This window comes from Microtus pennsylvanicus, chromosome 15, assembly GCF_037038515.1.
Source record: "Microtus pennsylvanicus isolate mMicPen1 chromosome 15, mMicPen1.hap1, whole genome shotgun sequence".
In the NCBI taxonomy this organism is placed as follows: Eukaryota; Metazoa; Chordata; class Mammalia; order Rodentia; family Cricetidae; genus Microtus; species Microtus pennsylvanicus.
In genome coordinates this window covers 11,379,972-11,398,531 of record NC_134593.1, presented here as the reverse complement: position 1 = coordinate 11,398,531, position 18,560 = coordinate 11,379,972, and the positions used below count along the sequence as shown (strand labels likewise).

At 42.9% G+C, this 18,560-nt stretch overlaps 1 protein-coding gene across 6 annotated transcripts in view; it reads right to left on the bottom strand.

The window, feature by feature from the left end:
- Window positions 1-18,560, bottom strand: part of Fermt2 (FERM domain containing kindlin 2) — a 75,792-nt gene that overhangs the window by 12,830 nt on the left and 44,402 nt on the right. For 3 of the 6 annotated variants that reach the window (XM_075950213.1, XM_075950215.1, XM_075950212.1), the window contains exons 4-8: window positions 13,030-13,164; window positions 3,965-3,997; window positions 3,438-3,663; window positions 3,066-3,168; window positions 1,065-1,172 (exon numbers count right to left, since the gene is read on the bottom strand). In XM_075950213.1, coding sequence (XP_075806328.1) covers window positions 1,065-1,172; window positions 3,066-3,168; window positions 3,438-3,663; window positions 3,965-3,997; window positions 13,030-13,164 — 605 coding nt within the window. The remainder of the gene's footprint in view (window positions 1-1,064; window positions 1,173-3,065; window positions 3,169-3,437; window positions 3,664-3,964; window positions 3,998-13,029; window positions 13,165-18,560) is intronic. The other 3 variants (XM_075950216.1, XM_075950217.1, XM_075950214.1) reach the window with 1 other exon arrangement.

Genomic DNA, 18,560 nt, shown 5'->3' with positions numbered 1-18,560 from the left:
ATATTGTTGCTGGGAATTAAACTCGGGACCTCTGGAAGAGCAGTCAGAACACCTTAACCTCTGAGCCATCTCTCCAGCCTTGTTTCTTTTTTGTATGTTTGTTTATTTTTTGAGACAGGGTTTCTCTGTATAATAGTCCTGGCTGTCCTGGAACTCACTTGGTAGACCAGGCTGGCCTCAAACTCACTGAGATCCACCTGTCTCTGCTTCCTAAGTGCTGGAACTGAAGGTGTATGCCACCACCACCCAAATGACTCTTAAATATTTTATTTATTTATTTACTTATTTAGTTTTTTGAGACAGGGTTTCTCTGTAGCTTTGGAGCCTGTCCTGGAACTAGCTCTCTAGACCAGGTTGGCCTCAAACTCACAGAGATCCGCCTGCTTCTGACTCCCGAGTGCTGGGATTAAAGGCATGCACCACCACCGCCGGCTGATTCTTAAATACTTTAAAACGAAATGAAACAAAAATAATCATTAGCTTGGCCTTGGTGGCGCACACGTTTAATTTCAAAACCAGGTGAATCTCTGAGTTAGAGGCCAGCCTGGGCTACAGAGTGAGTTCCAGGACAGCCAAGGCTACACAGAGAAACCCTGTTCAGAAAAACCAAAATACTACTACTACTACTACTACTACTACTACTAATAATAATCATGCTTGTTTCACTTTTGTAAATGTCCACTTCTGATGCTTACAAATTTCCATTAGTTAGTGTGTTTGCATGTCCACGCACGTGTGCACATGGAAGTGAGAAGACCACATTAAAACAAAAGGAGTCTCACTATGCAGCCCTAGCTGCCCTAGCCTCCCCAGGGCTGGAATTAAAGGTGTGTGCCAATATGCCCAGCCTCAGATGATTTTGGGAATTGGTTCTCTCCTTTCATCAAGTAGGTCCTGAATACTAAACTTGGGTTACCATGCTTGGTAGCACACATCTGCTTGCTGGGCCATCTTGCCAGCCCCATGTTCCACTTCCTACACAGCAAAAACAACAGTATCAAATGCTAGGGTTACTACAGCACTCTCTTCTTCCCAGTTAAGAACCAGTCACTATGTCACATTACCTGCAAGGCTGCAAACATCATCATCTCCTCCTCAGTGCATTCAATCTCTTCTAGGAGAAGAGCCCACTTGGCCTGCTCATAAAGTTGATTGATTCTGATAGCATCGTACTGCAGAACAGGGGAAACACGGGCTTCAATACACAGTATTCAATACCAGAAAGTTTTCAGTGTTAAATATTCACTTTTGAGGCTTGAGAGATGGCTCAGCAGTTAGGAGTGCATACAGTTCCTAGCACCCATGTAAGATGGCTCATAATTGCCTGAATTCTAGATCCCAGGGGTTCTCATATGTCTGGCCTCTGTGGGCTCCTGCACTCAAACACACCTAAATTTTAAAATAATGTCTTTAGTAGTCTCCTTTTTAATAAAATTATTTCATGAGTGTTTTGCTCTTGTGTACGTGTATACACTACATGCGTGCCTGGTGCCTGCTGGGTGCCCTGGAACTGGAGTTAATGCATGGTTGTGAGCTACCATGTAGGTGCTGGGACCCAGGTCCTCTGCAAGTGCTATAGCACCCCTTCTCCACCTTTTGAGACAAGGGTCTCACTGTGTAGCCTTGGTTGGCCTTAGCTTGCTGTCTAGACTAACTAACTAGTCTTGAATTCAGAGATCCTCTTGCCTCTGCCTCCTGGGTGTTGCCATTAAAAGCTTGCACTACGACTTTAACACCATAAATACTCATGTTTAAAGCATGACAAAAAGTGAGTATGTAATTTTTTTTCAACTTTTTATTATCAAAATGGTTAATTCTAAAAAAGAAGAGATCTATTATGTTAGATATGACTATAGATACATCTAATTTTCTATTTAAAACGACAAACTATGACAAGAAAATTACTCAGGGATTTAGTTCAGTAAGCAGAAGAGATCGCCTAGCACGAGAGAGGATTTGACCCCTAGCACTGAAGGTTCACGTAATGACTATGTGTCTGACTTGAAGGAGGGCGTGGTGCCTCATGACTGCTACGCGGGCACTGGGAAAGCTAAAGCAGGAGGATCCTTGTTTCTAGGCCAGCCCAGGCTGCACAGCAAGGCACTGTCTCAAAAACAGAACAAACCCCACAAAACTGGGTACTGATGTTTGCTTGTAATCCACACCCAGAGTCAGCCTGGGTTTCATACTAAGTTCCACAGCCTATGCAGAATGGCTGGATTCTGTCTCAAAAAGCAAACACTGGATAAAGAAAGGAAAGGGGGGGGGAGAAATCTAGTTGGAAAGAATTAAAACAAGGTACAAATACAGATTGATTCTAACATTATTATTCTGACTTGCCACAACAGAACTCAGTGAGTACAAATTAATTACTTTGGGAAATACCTCACTCACAGAGAAACACATGAAGGGTAGACCCTTGGGAGGAGGAGCTATTTTAAATGTCCAAAACAGGAGGACAGAGACACTTTTGGAAAGTAAGTGTATCCATATCAAACTGTCCATTTAATTATATTACCTAAAAGAAACGCTCTCTTAAAATGCTAACCAAACATTCCACTCACTCCCCAACCTACAACTAAAAGTAGATATGACGTGGCCTAAAAATAAAACTCTGATAGTTCTGAACACACAGTAGTATGCTGTACACATGTTAAACACAGAATTGTGTGAGCACACAATGAAAGACAAGACACTAGATCAGTGGTTCTCAACCTGTAGGGCCTGCATAACTGTAATTTTGCTGCTGTTACGAATTGTAATGTAAATATTGGTTTTCCAATGGTTGCAGGCCACCCCTCTGAAAGGGTTGTACAAACCCCAAAGAGGTCAGGCCCTACAGGTTGAGAACCACTGATCTAGCGTCTTGTCTTTCATTATATGCTCACATAATTCTGTGTATAACATGTGTACAGCAACCCTAAGAAAATACCAGATTTATTCAGGATACACACACTTTTGCTTAAAGGTCTGGGTTTTGAATATTATTCAAAACTTGCTACAGTGTCTTAACATTCAAATGAGAATGGAAACAGGCAGAAAAGATTCTTTGTGATCCTTGGTACCTTTGGATTCAAATCAAAAAAACTGTAGTACTTGAATCGGAGTAGCAAGGCCTCATTTTCCTTCACATCCTGCTCCATTAGCGATCTCGAGGAATCAAGCCACCTGAAAAAATGGAGAAGAGCGCTGAGCAAAGCAAACACAATTAACCAAACACCCACCCCTACCAGGTACATTTTTTGCTTGTGCCTGTCCCCCTAAAACTTACCCATGGGTAGGCCTAGTGATGAATGCTTTTTAAAATCCCAGCACTGGGGAGGCAGAGACAGGCTGATCTCTGTGAATTTTGGGTCAGCCTGGTCTACAGATTGAATGAGTTCCAGGACAGCCAGGGCTACATAGAGATACTCTGTCTCAAAAAAACAAAAACTTACCCTTGGTTTGTTTTTGCTTTATCAAGAAGAGCTTGAGGCTTGAACATCTTTGCCAGTATTTCTGGCGATGTTACCGGCTGACTGACAGCAAGTATCCCGGGATTGCCTTCTGACAGAGCACTGTCGCCAAACCAGGCAGAAGTTGGTGACAAGGGGCTTCCATCATGAGCGTCATAAGTGGGCGTCATTGTTTTGCTGTAAAGTCCGGGGCTGGAGTATATGCCTCCTAGTAAGTGGGAAGAGACAGCTGTGAGGGGGACTCAGACTCAGCTCAGTGAGCACACACACTATGGCAGGAAGCACAATGAGCCACAAGCTTCAATCTGGAAGGAAAGCTTAGCACATTATTTGCCTGCCTCAAAACACAAAGTAACTGTGCTCGTACAACAGAACACACAGTACCAAAGCCGTGATGTGATTAAAGTGGTGGCGGTTCTGAGGAGAAAGCCGGCTGAGGGAACTAGGGGATGAGGCCATAGCTGAAGCGCACAGACCAACACCGTGTGTGTGATTGTGGTGAGGCTCACCTTTCAGAGGGCCAATGTAAAGAACATCGATGCCTATAGGAAAGGAAAGAAAGGAGTTCAGAAGGCAAAGGAAAGGCAACATCAGAAGACAAAGGAATGAAGAGGAAACGGGGAAGAGGGGAAACAGACTTGCCCCAGTTGTGGGTCACGAGCAGGCGCACTAAAATCTCAGCAGCTTCAACAGGAACACAGTATTTTGTCCAATGCAGAAATGAAGCTGTGCTTTAATCAGGCAGGCTGTGATTTGGTTCATATACAGCTGAACTGGAGCCAGAGGTGTCACCTCGTTTATCTAAGGGTCCCGCAGTGTGACAGGGCGAGCCACACAGTAGAGGCTACATAAATGAAGCACACTAGCTAACGCTACAACACATGCTCTTTCACCTGAATAACACAATTAAGGATATCAAAGACATGTCTCAATCTGTTATATTCTATCCGGTCCTGTCCTGTTTTAGGCTGGCCTCAAACTTAGGGCCATCGTCCTGACTCATTTTCTGCTGCTACACTGTTACTAGATGTGGAAAGAAGAGGGTTAATAATCCACCCTCCCCCAGTTATCTAACTGAAAAATAAGCTTACGCATCCTCCTTCCTCCCACCCCTGTGCGACGGCACTGAGACTGAAGGACTTTCACTGAAGGTATCTTGTCAGCCATCCATATCTGACCCGCTATCCCTGAGTCCTGTGCTGTGTCCATGGCAATGCTGTGGGGCCAGAGAGGAGGCAGGAGCATAGTCAGTTCTGAGGCACTGTTCTCTAGGGGTCACTGGCAAACTTAAAATCAGGACCCCGTGGAGGGGTAACGGTTCCCATCCTCACCAAAGGCAGGAATCTCTTCTCCAGCTCATCTGCTAAGGGAATACACATAAACACAGTACGGGAGAATATTAATTCTAACTGGCAGAAACTCCTTTACTTAAAAAACCTATTTGTTGAGTAAATCTTTCACTAAGAATGCTGGATTACTGACATTTTCCCCACTATGCTGAACTAGAATTACTCAGAGCTGAGTAGTTAAAATGGATGGCTCTCATTTCCAATACAGAAAAGTCTGTCAACAGCCCACTCTCCATCTACAGCCTGCTCTTTACAGAGCACAGCTCCACTTGTCTACAGATACTACAGGACAACAACTCATTTAGTGTCTTGACAAATCTATTTTCACCCTGGAGAACAAAACTGAGGGACAGAGGCTAAAGGACACGTTCTCGGTCAAGAGCCAGCAAGCTGCCGATCACTTTGGACTAGCTGGTGTTGCCTGTTCGCACACTGCCTTCATGCAATACAAGTCAATCCATTCCCAACCCACAAGCGTCTGACTGCTGAGCATCTCGGGGGCAAATGGAGCTTCTGTAAACAGCTCTGTGCTTATTTCCCAATGCTGCCCGCACCGCTGGGTCAGAGGACACGCATAGTTTAGATTCCATCAGGGCCAGCTCAAAGGCTAACCTTAACTTGTCTTCCTATGTGCCTGCTCTCATATCTATTTCAGGCAGAAATCAAACAGAGTGAGATGAAGAAACAGATTCAGTCAGCAACAAAATATGGAGAGATAACTTTCATAAAAAGGAAAATTGTCCAAAGAGTACAAATTCTGGGCTACTCCACACAATTCACACGTGGCTCTTGGGAGGGCTGCTGTATTAGAACACAGTAAAATGACCACAAACAAAATGCTAACGTGCAGGTGAGACTCTCGAACATAAAAACAATATCACTAAAGACCAAAATATAAAAAAGAAGGTGCAGTCTGGGCATGTAAAAAAACATCAATAGAATAAAAGAGCTACTGGCTAATACAAGAAATATCATTCTACCATCCCAGTGTTTAAAGCACCTATCAAAGAAACGAGAAATAAAGTAACCCTGAGATACTACTAATATGTATAAAGATTTATAATACTCAACACTGGGAAGACGGAATGAAAAGGGTATATATCCATATATACTACTGATGGCGATGTAATCACAGCAACTTTCTGCAGTCCACGCGGTACAATAATACCACGCAGGTAGAGAACAGATAAAGACAGCTTTTACATATAAAAACTTTTGAGAGCATTTAAAAGGACCTGAAAGAACTCTCTGCTTTGTGCAAAAAAAAAAAACCCATCAAAATATTGATCATTGAAAAAAAATAATCAAAACTGAAGTACAACATGCAGCATATATTAGTCTTTCTTTGGGAGTCTGAGGGCTATACAGTGAGACCCAACCTAGCCATGGCTGTGAGGCCGCATCATAATTAGAAAAGAAAGAGAAGGAAGGAAAGGAGGAAAGGGTACTGTCAAGCTGTAGTCCAAACTGTTACAACACAGTTAGCAAGAAACAGTTAATTCTTGGGGGCTGTGGAGATGGCGCAGTGTCTAGAAACATCTAGACGACCTGAGTTCAGTTCCCAGAACTCATAGCTGCCTGTAACATCAGCTCCAGGGGATCCAACACCTTCTTCTGGCTTCCATGGCCACCTACACACATGAGACACACATGCACACACAAATAAAAACTGGAAAAAAAATAAATGGCTGAGTGGGAACAGCAAAAGAATAGTTTAAAAGGGATCGTCACATTTGGCTTGGCCTATTTTGTGTATTATTTGAGTTTATTATAATGAAATTATATTCAGTGTATGACTTCTATAATAGAAAATATGAGGCTCATTAGAACATTTTACTGACAGAAGGAAACATATATAAATATATAATCCTACTTTAGTTGGGTAAAATAATTTGAAGAAATTTTCAACCTTTAATATTTGAATATTTAATATTGTCTATCTATCTATCTATCTATCTATCTATCTATCTATCTATCTAATCTTTTCTTCTTCAAAGAATGAGGTTTTTTTTTTGTTCTTTAAAGAATAGGTTTAAGGTGCTAGAGAGATGGCTCAGTGGTTAAGAGCACTAACTACTCTTCAGGAGGACCTGGGTTCAATTCCCAGCACCCACACGGCAGCTCACAACTGTCTGTAGCTACAGGGAACTCAATACCCATGGAAAAACACCAATGCATATAAAACTTTAAAAAATAAATATAAAACAAGAATAGGTTTAAAATATTTGATACTTAAAAACTGTATCCTATGTTAATAATTTCCCTAATAAAGAAAACAGAATATTAATCTAGACTTTTTTCCTTTCCTAGATGCTATCCCCCAGTTATTTGTTTTTGTGTTTTTATTTTAAAAAAAAATGTTTTGTTTGTTTGTTGAGATGGGGTTTCTCTATGTAGTCCTGGCTGTCCTGAAATTCGCTCTGTAGACCAGGCTGGCCTTGAACTCACAGAGCTTCACCTGCCTCTGGTCCTGACTGCTGGGATTAAAGGTGTGAGCCACCACTGCCCAGCTCTCAAGAAAAGTTCCTAATAAGATAATTTCTACTTGTATAATAAATTCTGATACATTTCTTTGAAAATCAACGACTATGCTGCAAAAAGTGAAAAACTGCTTTCAGTGTGTGTGGTAGCGCGCAGCTGCTGATCCCAGCACTGGGGAGTCCACGGTAGGAGGACCGTCCAGAGTTTGAGGTCAGCTCTGGCAACAGTCAATTCGTGACAAGCAGGGCAATGTAGCTGTTAGAATTTATAGTGTGTGTTGTCCAGGCAGCATGGACTCTCTCTATATATTATATATAATAAAAATGACCTATTTGCATTGATTATAGATAGCTACAGGTTAGCCATTACAAACCAGACAGCTACGGAGAATAGAGCCTGTGGGGCTTCTTCATGATTTCGTTTGCCATCAATTTCCCTACCAGAGTATCTTCTAAAAAGGGAATATCAATCTGAACTACCATGGTTTAATCATGAATACCCCAAAGCCTAACACTCAGTGAAAATGGAGCTGTTTGGCATGGGCTCGGCCAGCTTTCCTACACCGTCACTATGAGCATCACTGAGGGTAGCAGTAAGCCACGCCATCACCCAATGTTCTGACTCTACATAAACAGGGCTTTCTTCTCGTTCTCATACTCAGAAGCTACTTCTAGCCATTCTGGATAACTGAAATGATCGTGTGTCTTGGAATTCCTACATACACCGGTAGTCACCCTTGGTTTCTGGGCAACAAAGCTCACTGATAAGATCTTCCACGTTGCAGTTTCTAATGTTGATGACTTCTAACTGTTCTGATTATTACAGAGTATAGATTCCTTAAGGAATCAAAATGTATTTCTTTTCTTCAAAGTAATCAAAGTTTAAAAAAGAATCAGTAAATGCTAGATTCTGGCCTTTAGTTATTGAAACATTGCTAAAATTCAGGGTCTTTGTGTCCTCAGGAAGCGGGGCAGGAGCATGTTGCTAGACAGTCAGAGCTTAAGTATGTATTCCACAAACCTTGGCTCTCCCTTTCCTGGGTGTCTGATCCCAGGCAACAGATTCAGCCTGAATTTCTCATGCTACTTCTTAGTCAGAATGAGGGGAGAGGCAAACATTCGCACTGCATGTCCTGTTTGGGGAAATAAGTTGCTCAGGGAATGTGGTCTTCAACAGCAGCAACCTCTCAACACAACTTTGGTTTTCCTCCTTAAAAAGATTTCCTGAATGGACCACAGAGATGGCTCAGTGCGTGAGACCTCTTCCAGAGGACTGAGGCAGATCCCCAGCACACACATGGTGGCTCACAACTGCTTCTGACTCCAGTTCCAGAAGTTCTGATACCTTCTTTCTGGCCCCTGTGAGCCCCGCACACACATAGTAGGTAAAAACATGCATGTAGGCAAAACAACCACACATACATACAATTAAATAAATAAATCCCAAAATGAAAAAAAATTTTTTTTAAAGGTCTCTTTTAGGCAGGTGGCAGTAGAACACACCTTTAATCCCAGCACTCAGGAGGCAGAGGCAGGAGGATCTCTGTGAGGTCGAGGCCAGCCTGGTCTACAAAGCGAGTTCTAGGACAGCCAGGACTGATATGCAGAGAAATTCTGTCTTTAAAAACAAACAAACAAACAAATAAATAAACAACCCCCCCAAAAAAACGAACAACAAAAACCAAAAAAGTGTCTCTTGCAAAGCTGTCCAGTAGTATCCTTAGCACACTCGGAGCTTTCTGGAAATCAAGCCTGAGGGAAGAACTAAAGAACGACACAGTCCAGAAATAAGCAGCAGCTGCAGAGCCGTAGTCAGAGTGGAAAGGAACTAGCTAGATATCAGGCAGGGGAGAAGATCATGAGGTCTAAACTAGAGTGAAACCCCCTCTTTCCCACCCACGCCCCAGGAAAACAACAACAACAAAACAAATGACCCTCTATACCCTGCAGACTACTCCAGCCAGTTTACTTGTTGGAGTAAAGCTGAAAAATACAAATGCAGAAAGCACGGGGCCTGGGAGAGCTAAGTTTCTTCTGGGGCTATGACAGAAAACAAATAGCTAGAACAATTTCCTAGCTGGTGTGGCGGCGTAGGTCTGCATACTGTAGGGATGTAAGGGCCACCCCTGCTATCTGTGCGAGATCAGAATGGTCTACACAGCAAGGTCCACTCAACTGAAAAACAAAACCAACTTACTGGATCAGGTGAGGACCAGTAATTACAAAAGAACATGAAGAAAGAGATGCAAAAAACCCAGATTTGGGTGACTGGAGAACTATCTATCTCAGTGCTAAGAACGCTCGCTGCTCTGTTCTTTCAAAGGACCAGGGTTCTCCAGCACCCATGTTGGGTGGCTCACAGCTTCAGGAGATCTGCAGTGTCCCCGCCCCCACCTACATAAAAGGCTTCAGAACTCTGGCCACAGACACACACCACAGGCTCCCAGCCTTACATAAAAACATGAAAAGGAGTACGCACGTGTTTATGCTCTGAAGACATTACCAGGCCTAAAAACCCTCCTTTTGGTTGGAAGAGATCTTCCCCTGCTATCTGTTAAGACTGGGTGATCTTTGAGGCCACATGTAGTCCACGTCTACCCTGGCTCTACAATTCCTTCATAATTTGTTGGAGTGGCTGACAGAACTTGGAAACTCTCTCACTACATCACTAACTCCTAACAATAGGAGCTCATTCAGGCTGGATGGGAGACACTCTACAGCATCTGTGCCCTCTCTGGGAACTCTTCACACACCTGGGTAAGTTCACCAACCTGGAGGCTTAATTACAAAGGTACAATGATTCCTAGTTATCACTAAGGGTTCATGTGACTGTTCTCCAGAGACAAAAGGGAGGAAGTTTGGTTCCCAATATGGTAGCATTAAGAAGTAGCAAGACCCTGAAGAGACAGGGTCGAGGATTGAGTTTCTAAGGTCACTGGAGCACCGCCTTCAGAAGGAAATGACATAATGCTTATAGAATTCTGAGAAGTCTTTTCTGAGGGAGTTGATTTAAAAGTCTAACCCCTGAGTCCTACTTTGGTATCTTTTCCTTCATGCATGGTAATGTATGTCATCAGACTCAAGATCTGTAAACGTGTTTGCACCACTTCCTTGAATCACCACCATGCTATCAGCTAAAGAAATGTGTTTTATGAGCTACTAGCCATGGGTATTTCATAACTGTAACAATGCTCAACTCAGCCTCCAGCCCTTTTCCTTCCCACAAGAAGTCTGGGAGGTGTGGGTGGTACCAAGGCTTTAATCATCTAGTTGGATTCCCAGATAAGCAGTCCTATCCTGAGGGGCTTTTCAAGCGCTACCTCATTCGCATAGACTCGGCTAAAGAAGATGCTTGGGTGCTTGTTGTTGCCATAACCTCCTTCCTGGCTTTTATTACGAGAGCTTTATTTAGGACCTCAATCAGTAACACTGGAGGACCAAAATGTCTTCTTAAAAAATGACATCACAACTCTTTAACCCACCCATTTCCTCCTCCAAAATAATTAGAAGTAAATTCAATAATCTTTCTAAAATATATTTTGCTCTGTAAATAATTCAGAAACTAACTCCTCTTTAATACACTAGTAACTTCATTGACTTGCCATCACACACCCTCCCATTATGGTCTTGAACTACTCTGGAGGCTTCTCCCCCAAGAACTGGCTCAGCTGAACTATCTAACTTTTGTACTTTGCTTTTACCAAGACGATCTTTGTTTCTGCCATTTCTGTACATTATAATTCTGATCTCTGGCACCTTTATAATCTAGGCACTAAGGAGGCAGATGCAGGCAGATCTCTGGGTTCAAAAAAAAAAAGCCTGGTCTATGTAGAAACCCTGTTTCAAATCTCTAACAATAGCAGGATGTAGTGGCACTCGCCTTTAATCCCAGCACTTCAGAGGGAGAGGCAGGCGGATCTCTGTGAGTTTGAGGCCAGCCTGGTCTACAGAGCAAGTTCTATGACAGTCAGGGCAACACAGAGAAACCCTGTATCCAAACAAACAAACGACCCAACCAGACCAAAAAAACAAATAAACAACTCACAAACTAAATTTCTAAACCTCTAAAACTGAATATTCCCTAATTGAGTAATATTAGTCTCCGAATTCCTATCATGTTTTCTAATTCATTTAACATTTATGTATAACTTCTTTAAATATAAAAACTGTTTTTCAAACAAGCAACTTAAGAGCAGTAAGTGCAGCCGGGCTGTGGTGGCACATGCATTTAATCCCAGTACTCGGGAGGCAGAGGCAGGCGGATCTCTGTGAGTTTGAGGTCAGCCTGGACTATAGAGTGGCTTCTAGGACAGCTACATAGAAAAACTCTGTCTTGGGGAAAAAAGAGCAGTAAGTACATTGAATTGTTTGTATTTCTCGAATTATAGCCAATATATAAATATTACCAGAAAACATATTTTCCTAACTGTCTTGTGCCATAATCCCAACCTCCTTAAAATGTGGGTAGTTACATGTCTACCTCAACAGGCTGGGGGTAGGAACCCAGTTTTTATAGGAAAAGTGTATTGTGGAGGTGCGGACAATGTGTGGTCTGCACCTCATAAATGTTGGCTTTATCATCACACCAGAATTTATTTATTTATTTTTTATTTTTTTAAATATTTATTTATTTATTTATTATGTATTCTGTGTGTGTGTGTGTGTCTGCAGGCCAGAAGAGGGCACCAAACCTCACTACAGATGGTTGTGAGCCACCATGTGGTTGCTGGGAATTGAACCCACGACCTTTGGAAGAGCAGGCAATGCTCTTAACCACTGAGCCATTCCTCCAGCCCCACCACACCAGAATTTAAATGGCAGGAATGAATTACACCAGTAACCTGCGTTACAACGTCTGCAGCAGGGAGGGACCCTTTCTAGAAATGGGTGGTCAATGGAAATGTGGCTGCCATGATATTCAGATGTGTTCGTGTTCAGATGAAAGAACTATGCAACCTCTGTCTTCCAGTGACACGTCACTGCTCACTTGCCTGATGTGTGCCATCTGCTGAGCAGGTCTTGGTAGACAACAGAAAAAGGGGGAGACTCCCTTTCTGCAGGGAATGCACAATTATTAGGGTAGACAACTCCATATATTACACAGAAAGGTCTTAGCATAGGAGAACACCTAATCCAGCTTGGGGAAGGAAGCAGTAGGAACACGAGGCTGCTTCTCAAAGGAATGATTTTAAAGAAAAAGGCAGGGATGCCAAAGACCAGGACATGCAAACCACGGAAAAGGTCTTCAGTAATTAAGACTTTAGAGATTAATGTGTCAACAAAAGAGGGATTTGTTTTTCACAGTCTACCTGTCAAAAAGCTTTCAATTTTTACAAACGAAAGAACTGAGTCTAGTCGGGTAGTGGTGGTGCCTTTAATCCCAGCACTCAGGAGGCAGAGGCAGGCACTTCTAGGTCAGTCTGGTGTACAAAGCAAGTTCCAGGACAGATGAGGTTGTTACAGAGAAACCCTGTCTTAAAAAACCGAAAACAAAACAAAAACAAACAAAGACCCAAGTCAGTCCAACTATGGAACTATCCTTTTCAGACCTGAGCAGAGTACTAGGTTCTTCTTCACTTATTACCATGACGGCCAGCACACGAGAGGACCTGAATGGCACTAATACGGCTGGGGAAAGCGGTTGAAGGGGGCTGGCCCACTTCTCCCGACCTGCATGACCCACGTACCCTTACCAACACACAGTGCAGGCCCTCACGCCCTGCCTTTGTTTAGCCAGGGTCTCACCTGATCCAGGAGTGATAAGTGGTCCTTCCAACTCAAGCGCTTCATCTTCAGACTGGTCATCTAGCTTTTTCTTTTTCTTCTTTGTGGGATCTCTGGGTTTTTTTAAGAGAGAGAGTTCTTCAGGGTGTCTTATATCTGTTGAGAAATGGATTAAGTAAAAGAAGTTAGTACAGTAAGTTTAGTCTATTTTGAGATGTGAATTTGCCATTTCCTTCTGTGAGTGCAGATGTCAGCATTCTGCCCAACACTGACACCACACAAAAGAGTGACGGACGGCAGGCCAGAAATCCCCAAAAACTACAGTAAGAGAATGTTTGGCTAGACCACACAAGGCGCTGGATTCCATTCCAGCACTGGAGGAAAATAAAGTCTACCCAAAGCATTAATTCATTATTAGCTATCAAGTATAGTGACCGCAGAGCAGACAGAGAATCCACTAGGGCACAGAAGGAAAACCCACTGGGAATGATGGTTCATGCCTTTAATCTTAGGAAGGTGGATGCAAGTGACTTCAAGGTCAGCCTGGTTTACATAGCAAGTTCCAAGTTAGTCAGAACATGTCTAAAAAACACTTTCCAAAAGCTAGAAAGAAAATTCTAGAACTTTTCTTCATATACTCATTTTTATTTAAGAATTTATATTATTTGGCATCAACCATTCTCAATGTCATAAGGTACATAAGGTACACAAAGCATATGTAATAGATTACCTTAACAAACAGGGATTCTCTTTAACTTTATATGTATGGGTATTTTGCCTGCATGTACGTTTGTGCACTGCCACCGTGTGGGTGCTGGGAACCGAACCCTAGTGGTCTGGAAGAACAGTCAGTGCTCTTAGCCTCTAAGCCATTTCTCCAGACTCAAGCTGGTATTTCTTACACATTAGATACAGTATACGCCATGTTCCTGAATTGCAAGACTCAACATTATCCCTCACCCCAAATCAGTGGGACCTCAGTCAAGTCCCCTTATGGTGAGAAGGGAGTTGTGTATGTGTGTATGCACACGCCTGGGAGTGCATGTGTGAAGACCAGCGGCCAGTCAACATCAGGTACCTTCTTCAATTGTCCTCTAACCTTTTTCAACTTACTATTTTTATTGACTATTGAGAATTTCACACTATGCACCCCAATCACACTCACTTCCCAGTCCTTCCAAGTCAGCCCACCCCACCTGCCCCTACCACCCCCCCAAAAAAAGTTCAATTTGTGTTGCCCATGCAAGCCTAGCAGCCAGCTCCTTAAAGAAAACTGGGTCCTTCCCACCTGCACTCATGCCAGAACATCATCAACAGTGGAGAACAACACTTCAGCATCAATGGGGTTAGGTTAGGGGTTGTCACAGAAATGTTCTGTCCCTCTTTCTCAACTGTGAAAATTCAGTCATCCAAACCACTGCAAAAGTAGCTTCTCTGCCCCTTACAGTCAGTGGGTGCATGGACCATGGCCATCCATGTGGTCTCCAGCGTTACTATGTGCCACAGACCTCAGCATGGTCTTAGGTGGCAGCATAGACCAAGGACATCACATGGCCTCTGGTGCTCTGCCTTAGTTTTTAAAGACAAGTATCCCACTGAACTTGGGGCTTACTGACTGGCTAGGCTGGGTAGTCAGTGAATCCTTGTGACCACCGGATCCAGGTCCCAGCACTGATGTTAAATGTGTGTGCCAGCTGGGCGGTGGTGGCGTACGCCTTTAATCCCAGCACTCGGGAGGCAGAGGCAGAGGCAGAGGCAGGCAGATCTCTGTGAGTTTGAGGCCAGCCTGGTCTACAGAGCGAGTGCCAGGGCAGGTTCCAAAGAGAAATCCTGTCTCGAAAAACCAAACCAAAACAAAACAAAACAAAAAAACACCAAAAAACCCACATTAATTCTTAATGAATTGTGGACCTATATCCAACAGTGGAACTAGAAGACCCAGGTTGCTTAGGAAGGGTAGTGGAGTTTGAAGGAGACAGTCCCCGAAAAGATTCCGTACTTGAACATTTGGGTCCCAGCTGGTGACGCTGTTGGCAGAGGCTGTGGAGCCTTGATGAAGGCCTCTATCACTCTGAGGTGGCACTCACAGAGGGCTTTGAGGGTTTACAGCTTTGCCCTACTTCCAGTTCACCCTCTGCTTCATGTGTGTTAAGGTGTTATCAGGCAGCTTCCAGCTCCTACCACCCATCAGGTGCTTGCTGCCACACCTCCCTGCATGATGCTTATCCCCCGGAAGTATAAGCCAAAATAAACACTTGTACCTGTAAGTTGTTTTTGGTCAGCAGAAAAGTAACGAATACAGATGCAAACCCTCCCATCCCCACGCATAACCTGCCTTTGGGGCTGGAGAAATGGCTCAGCAGTTAAGAGCTCTTGCTGTTCTCTCAAAAGCCCCACATTTAGCCCCAGTACCCATACTAGGTGGCTCACAATCACCTCTAACTCTAGTTCCTGGAGATCTGATGCTCTCTTCTGGCTTCTGCTGGCACTGGCATACATGTGATACACATACACACATGCAGGAAGATACACGTAAGATAAAAATTCATAAATCTTCCTTTCTAATTCTGGTTCCAGGAGAGTTAATACCCTCTTTCGGCCTCTGAGGGCACTGTATACATTTGGTACAAATGCATGCAAAACATACATACAAATAAAATAAATTAAAAAAATTAACCAACCTGTTCTTTGAAAGGTACTGTTCAGAAAATAGAGAAGCTATATATGTGTGTGTGTGTGTGTATGTATGTATGTATATATAAAATATTACAAGCATATCTCCAAGACTTGTATTCAAAATATGTGAAGAATATATATATTTCCAGAATAAGGCCACTGGGCTAAAGAATGGCCCAGAAGTACATGAAAAGATAATGAATTAGCACCCATCAAAGAGTTGTGAATTAAACTATCCCCACCAGAGCAAGGCACCTTCAAAAACACACAGGCTGGGAAGGATGACATATGGAGGGGCCATGTGCAGCTCTCACATGTGCAGCTGGAATGGGGAAGGAGAGAATATGTGGAATTGGTCTTCGGTTTCTTACAGTCTAAACGTGCAGTGAACACACAACTTGGATATTCTCCTGTCTACCCAAGAAAGTGACAATCACGACCACAGCAGCTTTATTCACAACGTCCACACTGCGAGTGATCCACACGAATTCACTGGAAGCAAGGCTCATACAATGGAGCCCGCTCATCAGCAGAAATAACAACCACTGACACACAATAGAGTGAATGAATCTAAATTAAGTGAAAGAAGCTATTAAAAGAAGAAAATTTGTGATTAAAATCTTTGATTCCACCAATAAAGTTCCACAGAACGCCAACAAATCTCAGTGAGGAAATCTGAGAGAAGATGGAGACACACTGAAGCAGGAGGATGGCAAGTTTAGGCTGGCCTGAGCTTTAGGGTGAGTTCTTCAAAAAACCAAACCAAACACTTCGAAGTTTTACATTTTAAATGGTTTTATAGTGGCGGCATCACAATCTACTTAATTAAAAAAAAAAGGGGGGGTCAGATAAATAAAAGGGGAGTGCAGGCTTTTAATCTCAGCCCCGAGGAGACAGAGAACTCTGTGAGTTCAAGATCAGCCTGGTTTACATAGCGTGTTCCAGGCCCCCCAGGGTCACCTAGTGACGCCCCGCCTTAAAAATGAAAAGGCCAAATACAGAGAGATGGAAAAGCCAAAAAACAAAGAAGAGGGCAGAGAGCAGAAGAGCGCAGGCTGTGACAGACTGCTCAATCCCAGGACCCTGGTCTTACTACTCGTGGCAGTCTTCCAGCTTCAGGGGTTCACAAGACTGTAATCTTTGACCAACTAGAATGATTTGGGAAGCTCTTTATTTCAAGGAAACAAGACACTAAGATCTATCATCTGGCTGAAGGACTGAAAGACACAATTTTTTAATTTAAGATTTGTTATATATAGTGTTTTTCTGCATGCTTGCCTACGTGCCAGAAGAGGGCATCGGATTTCATCATAGATGGTGGTGAGTCACCATGTGGTTTGCTGGGAATTGAAATCAGAACCCCTGATTGAGCAGTCAATACTTTTAACCTCAGAGCCATCTTTCCAACCAGAGAGACACAAGTTAAGGTAAGAAACACACAGCCAAATTACCTGAATTCAAACCCCAGATCCATGTTCACTGGAACTCTGGGAGGCTACCCAGCCTGCCAGAATCTGGGCTTTCTTTATCAACTACTATAAAAATTAAGGGACAAAGCCGGGCGGTGGTGGCACACTTGGGAGGCAGAGGCAGGCGGATCTCTGTGAGTTCGAGACCAGCCTGGTCTACAAGAGCTAGTTCCAGCACAGGCTCCAAAACCACAGAGAAACCCTGTCTCGAAAAACCAAAAAAAAAAAAAAAAAAAAAAAAAAAAAATTAAGGGACAAGGACCGTTTTCTCTTAAGACATTTTACAAGCCTCTTTTTGTCCATGAGATACACATTCCACAACTCCAATGGATACCCTGCAAGTGCAGTGGTATCAAATTCTACAGTGACTATAAATGTTTCTTGTACAGACATACCTGTAAGAAAGCATACTTCTAGATAAGGTACAGTAAGAAATTAAATGGCAACCAATAACAAACCAGAAGTTACTAGAGAGACTCTAACAAATAAAAGTTACATAAATACAGTGTTGCCAATATCTGTGTTTGTTCTTCCTGCGGCATCTGGGATGTTTCAGGACTGCACCTCAGGCCCTGTGAGGTTAAATGCAAACGGCGACAGCTGACCCGGAACCTCGACGGCTCCTGGCTGCCTGGGGAAAGGGTGTATAGAGGGCAGACACACTGTACAAAAGGTGATTTCCCACCAGTGACACAGTGAGACTTACTGCGCCGCTCAGAGGGTACAAAAATTACAGTTGTCAATTTCTGGAATTTTCTTTTAGATAATATAGAATTGGGTCTGACAACTGGTAAATGGAATCTTGAGACGTGAAACCAGACAACGTGGGAGAATCATCTCATATAATGTTTTCTTCTAATTGTAAAAAAATATAGTCATGGTAAAAATTAAAAATAGAAAAAAAGTATGATGTATGATTTATGTTTTCTTTTCTTTAAGACGAGATCTTGCTATGTACCCTGACTTCCCTAGAACTCACTATATGTAACCCAGGCTGGTCTTGAACACAGAGACCTGCCTGCCTCTGCCCCCTTTAAAATCTTATTGAAGCATAACTATGCAGTAACTATACAGTATTCTCTGTAAATATAAAGACCATTTCTTCTAATACTGATGCCATTATAAAGAATAACTCTGTCAACACCCATTTTAATCTTTTCCGCACCACATTTCATCTGCAATTCATATTTGTGAATTACTGGATTACTACCAGAGCCCATGATGATTCTAAGGCAAAAGTGAGACAAGAAGGCATGTATCTTATTCTCTGTATGTAGCTGAGGATGACTCACTCCAGGTCTTCCTGCATCCGTTACCTTCCAAGGGCTGGATGATGGCAGGGATGACAGCTACTTGTTAATATGACACAATCTAAAATTACTCTGGTTTCTCTTCAGATTGCATACT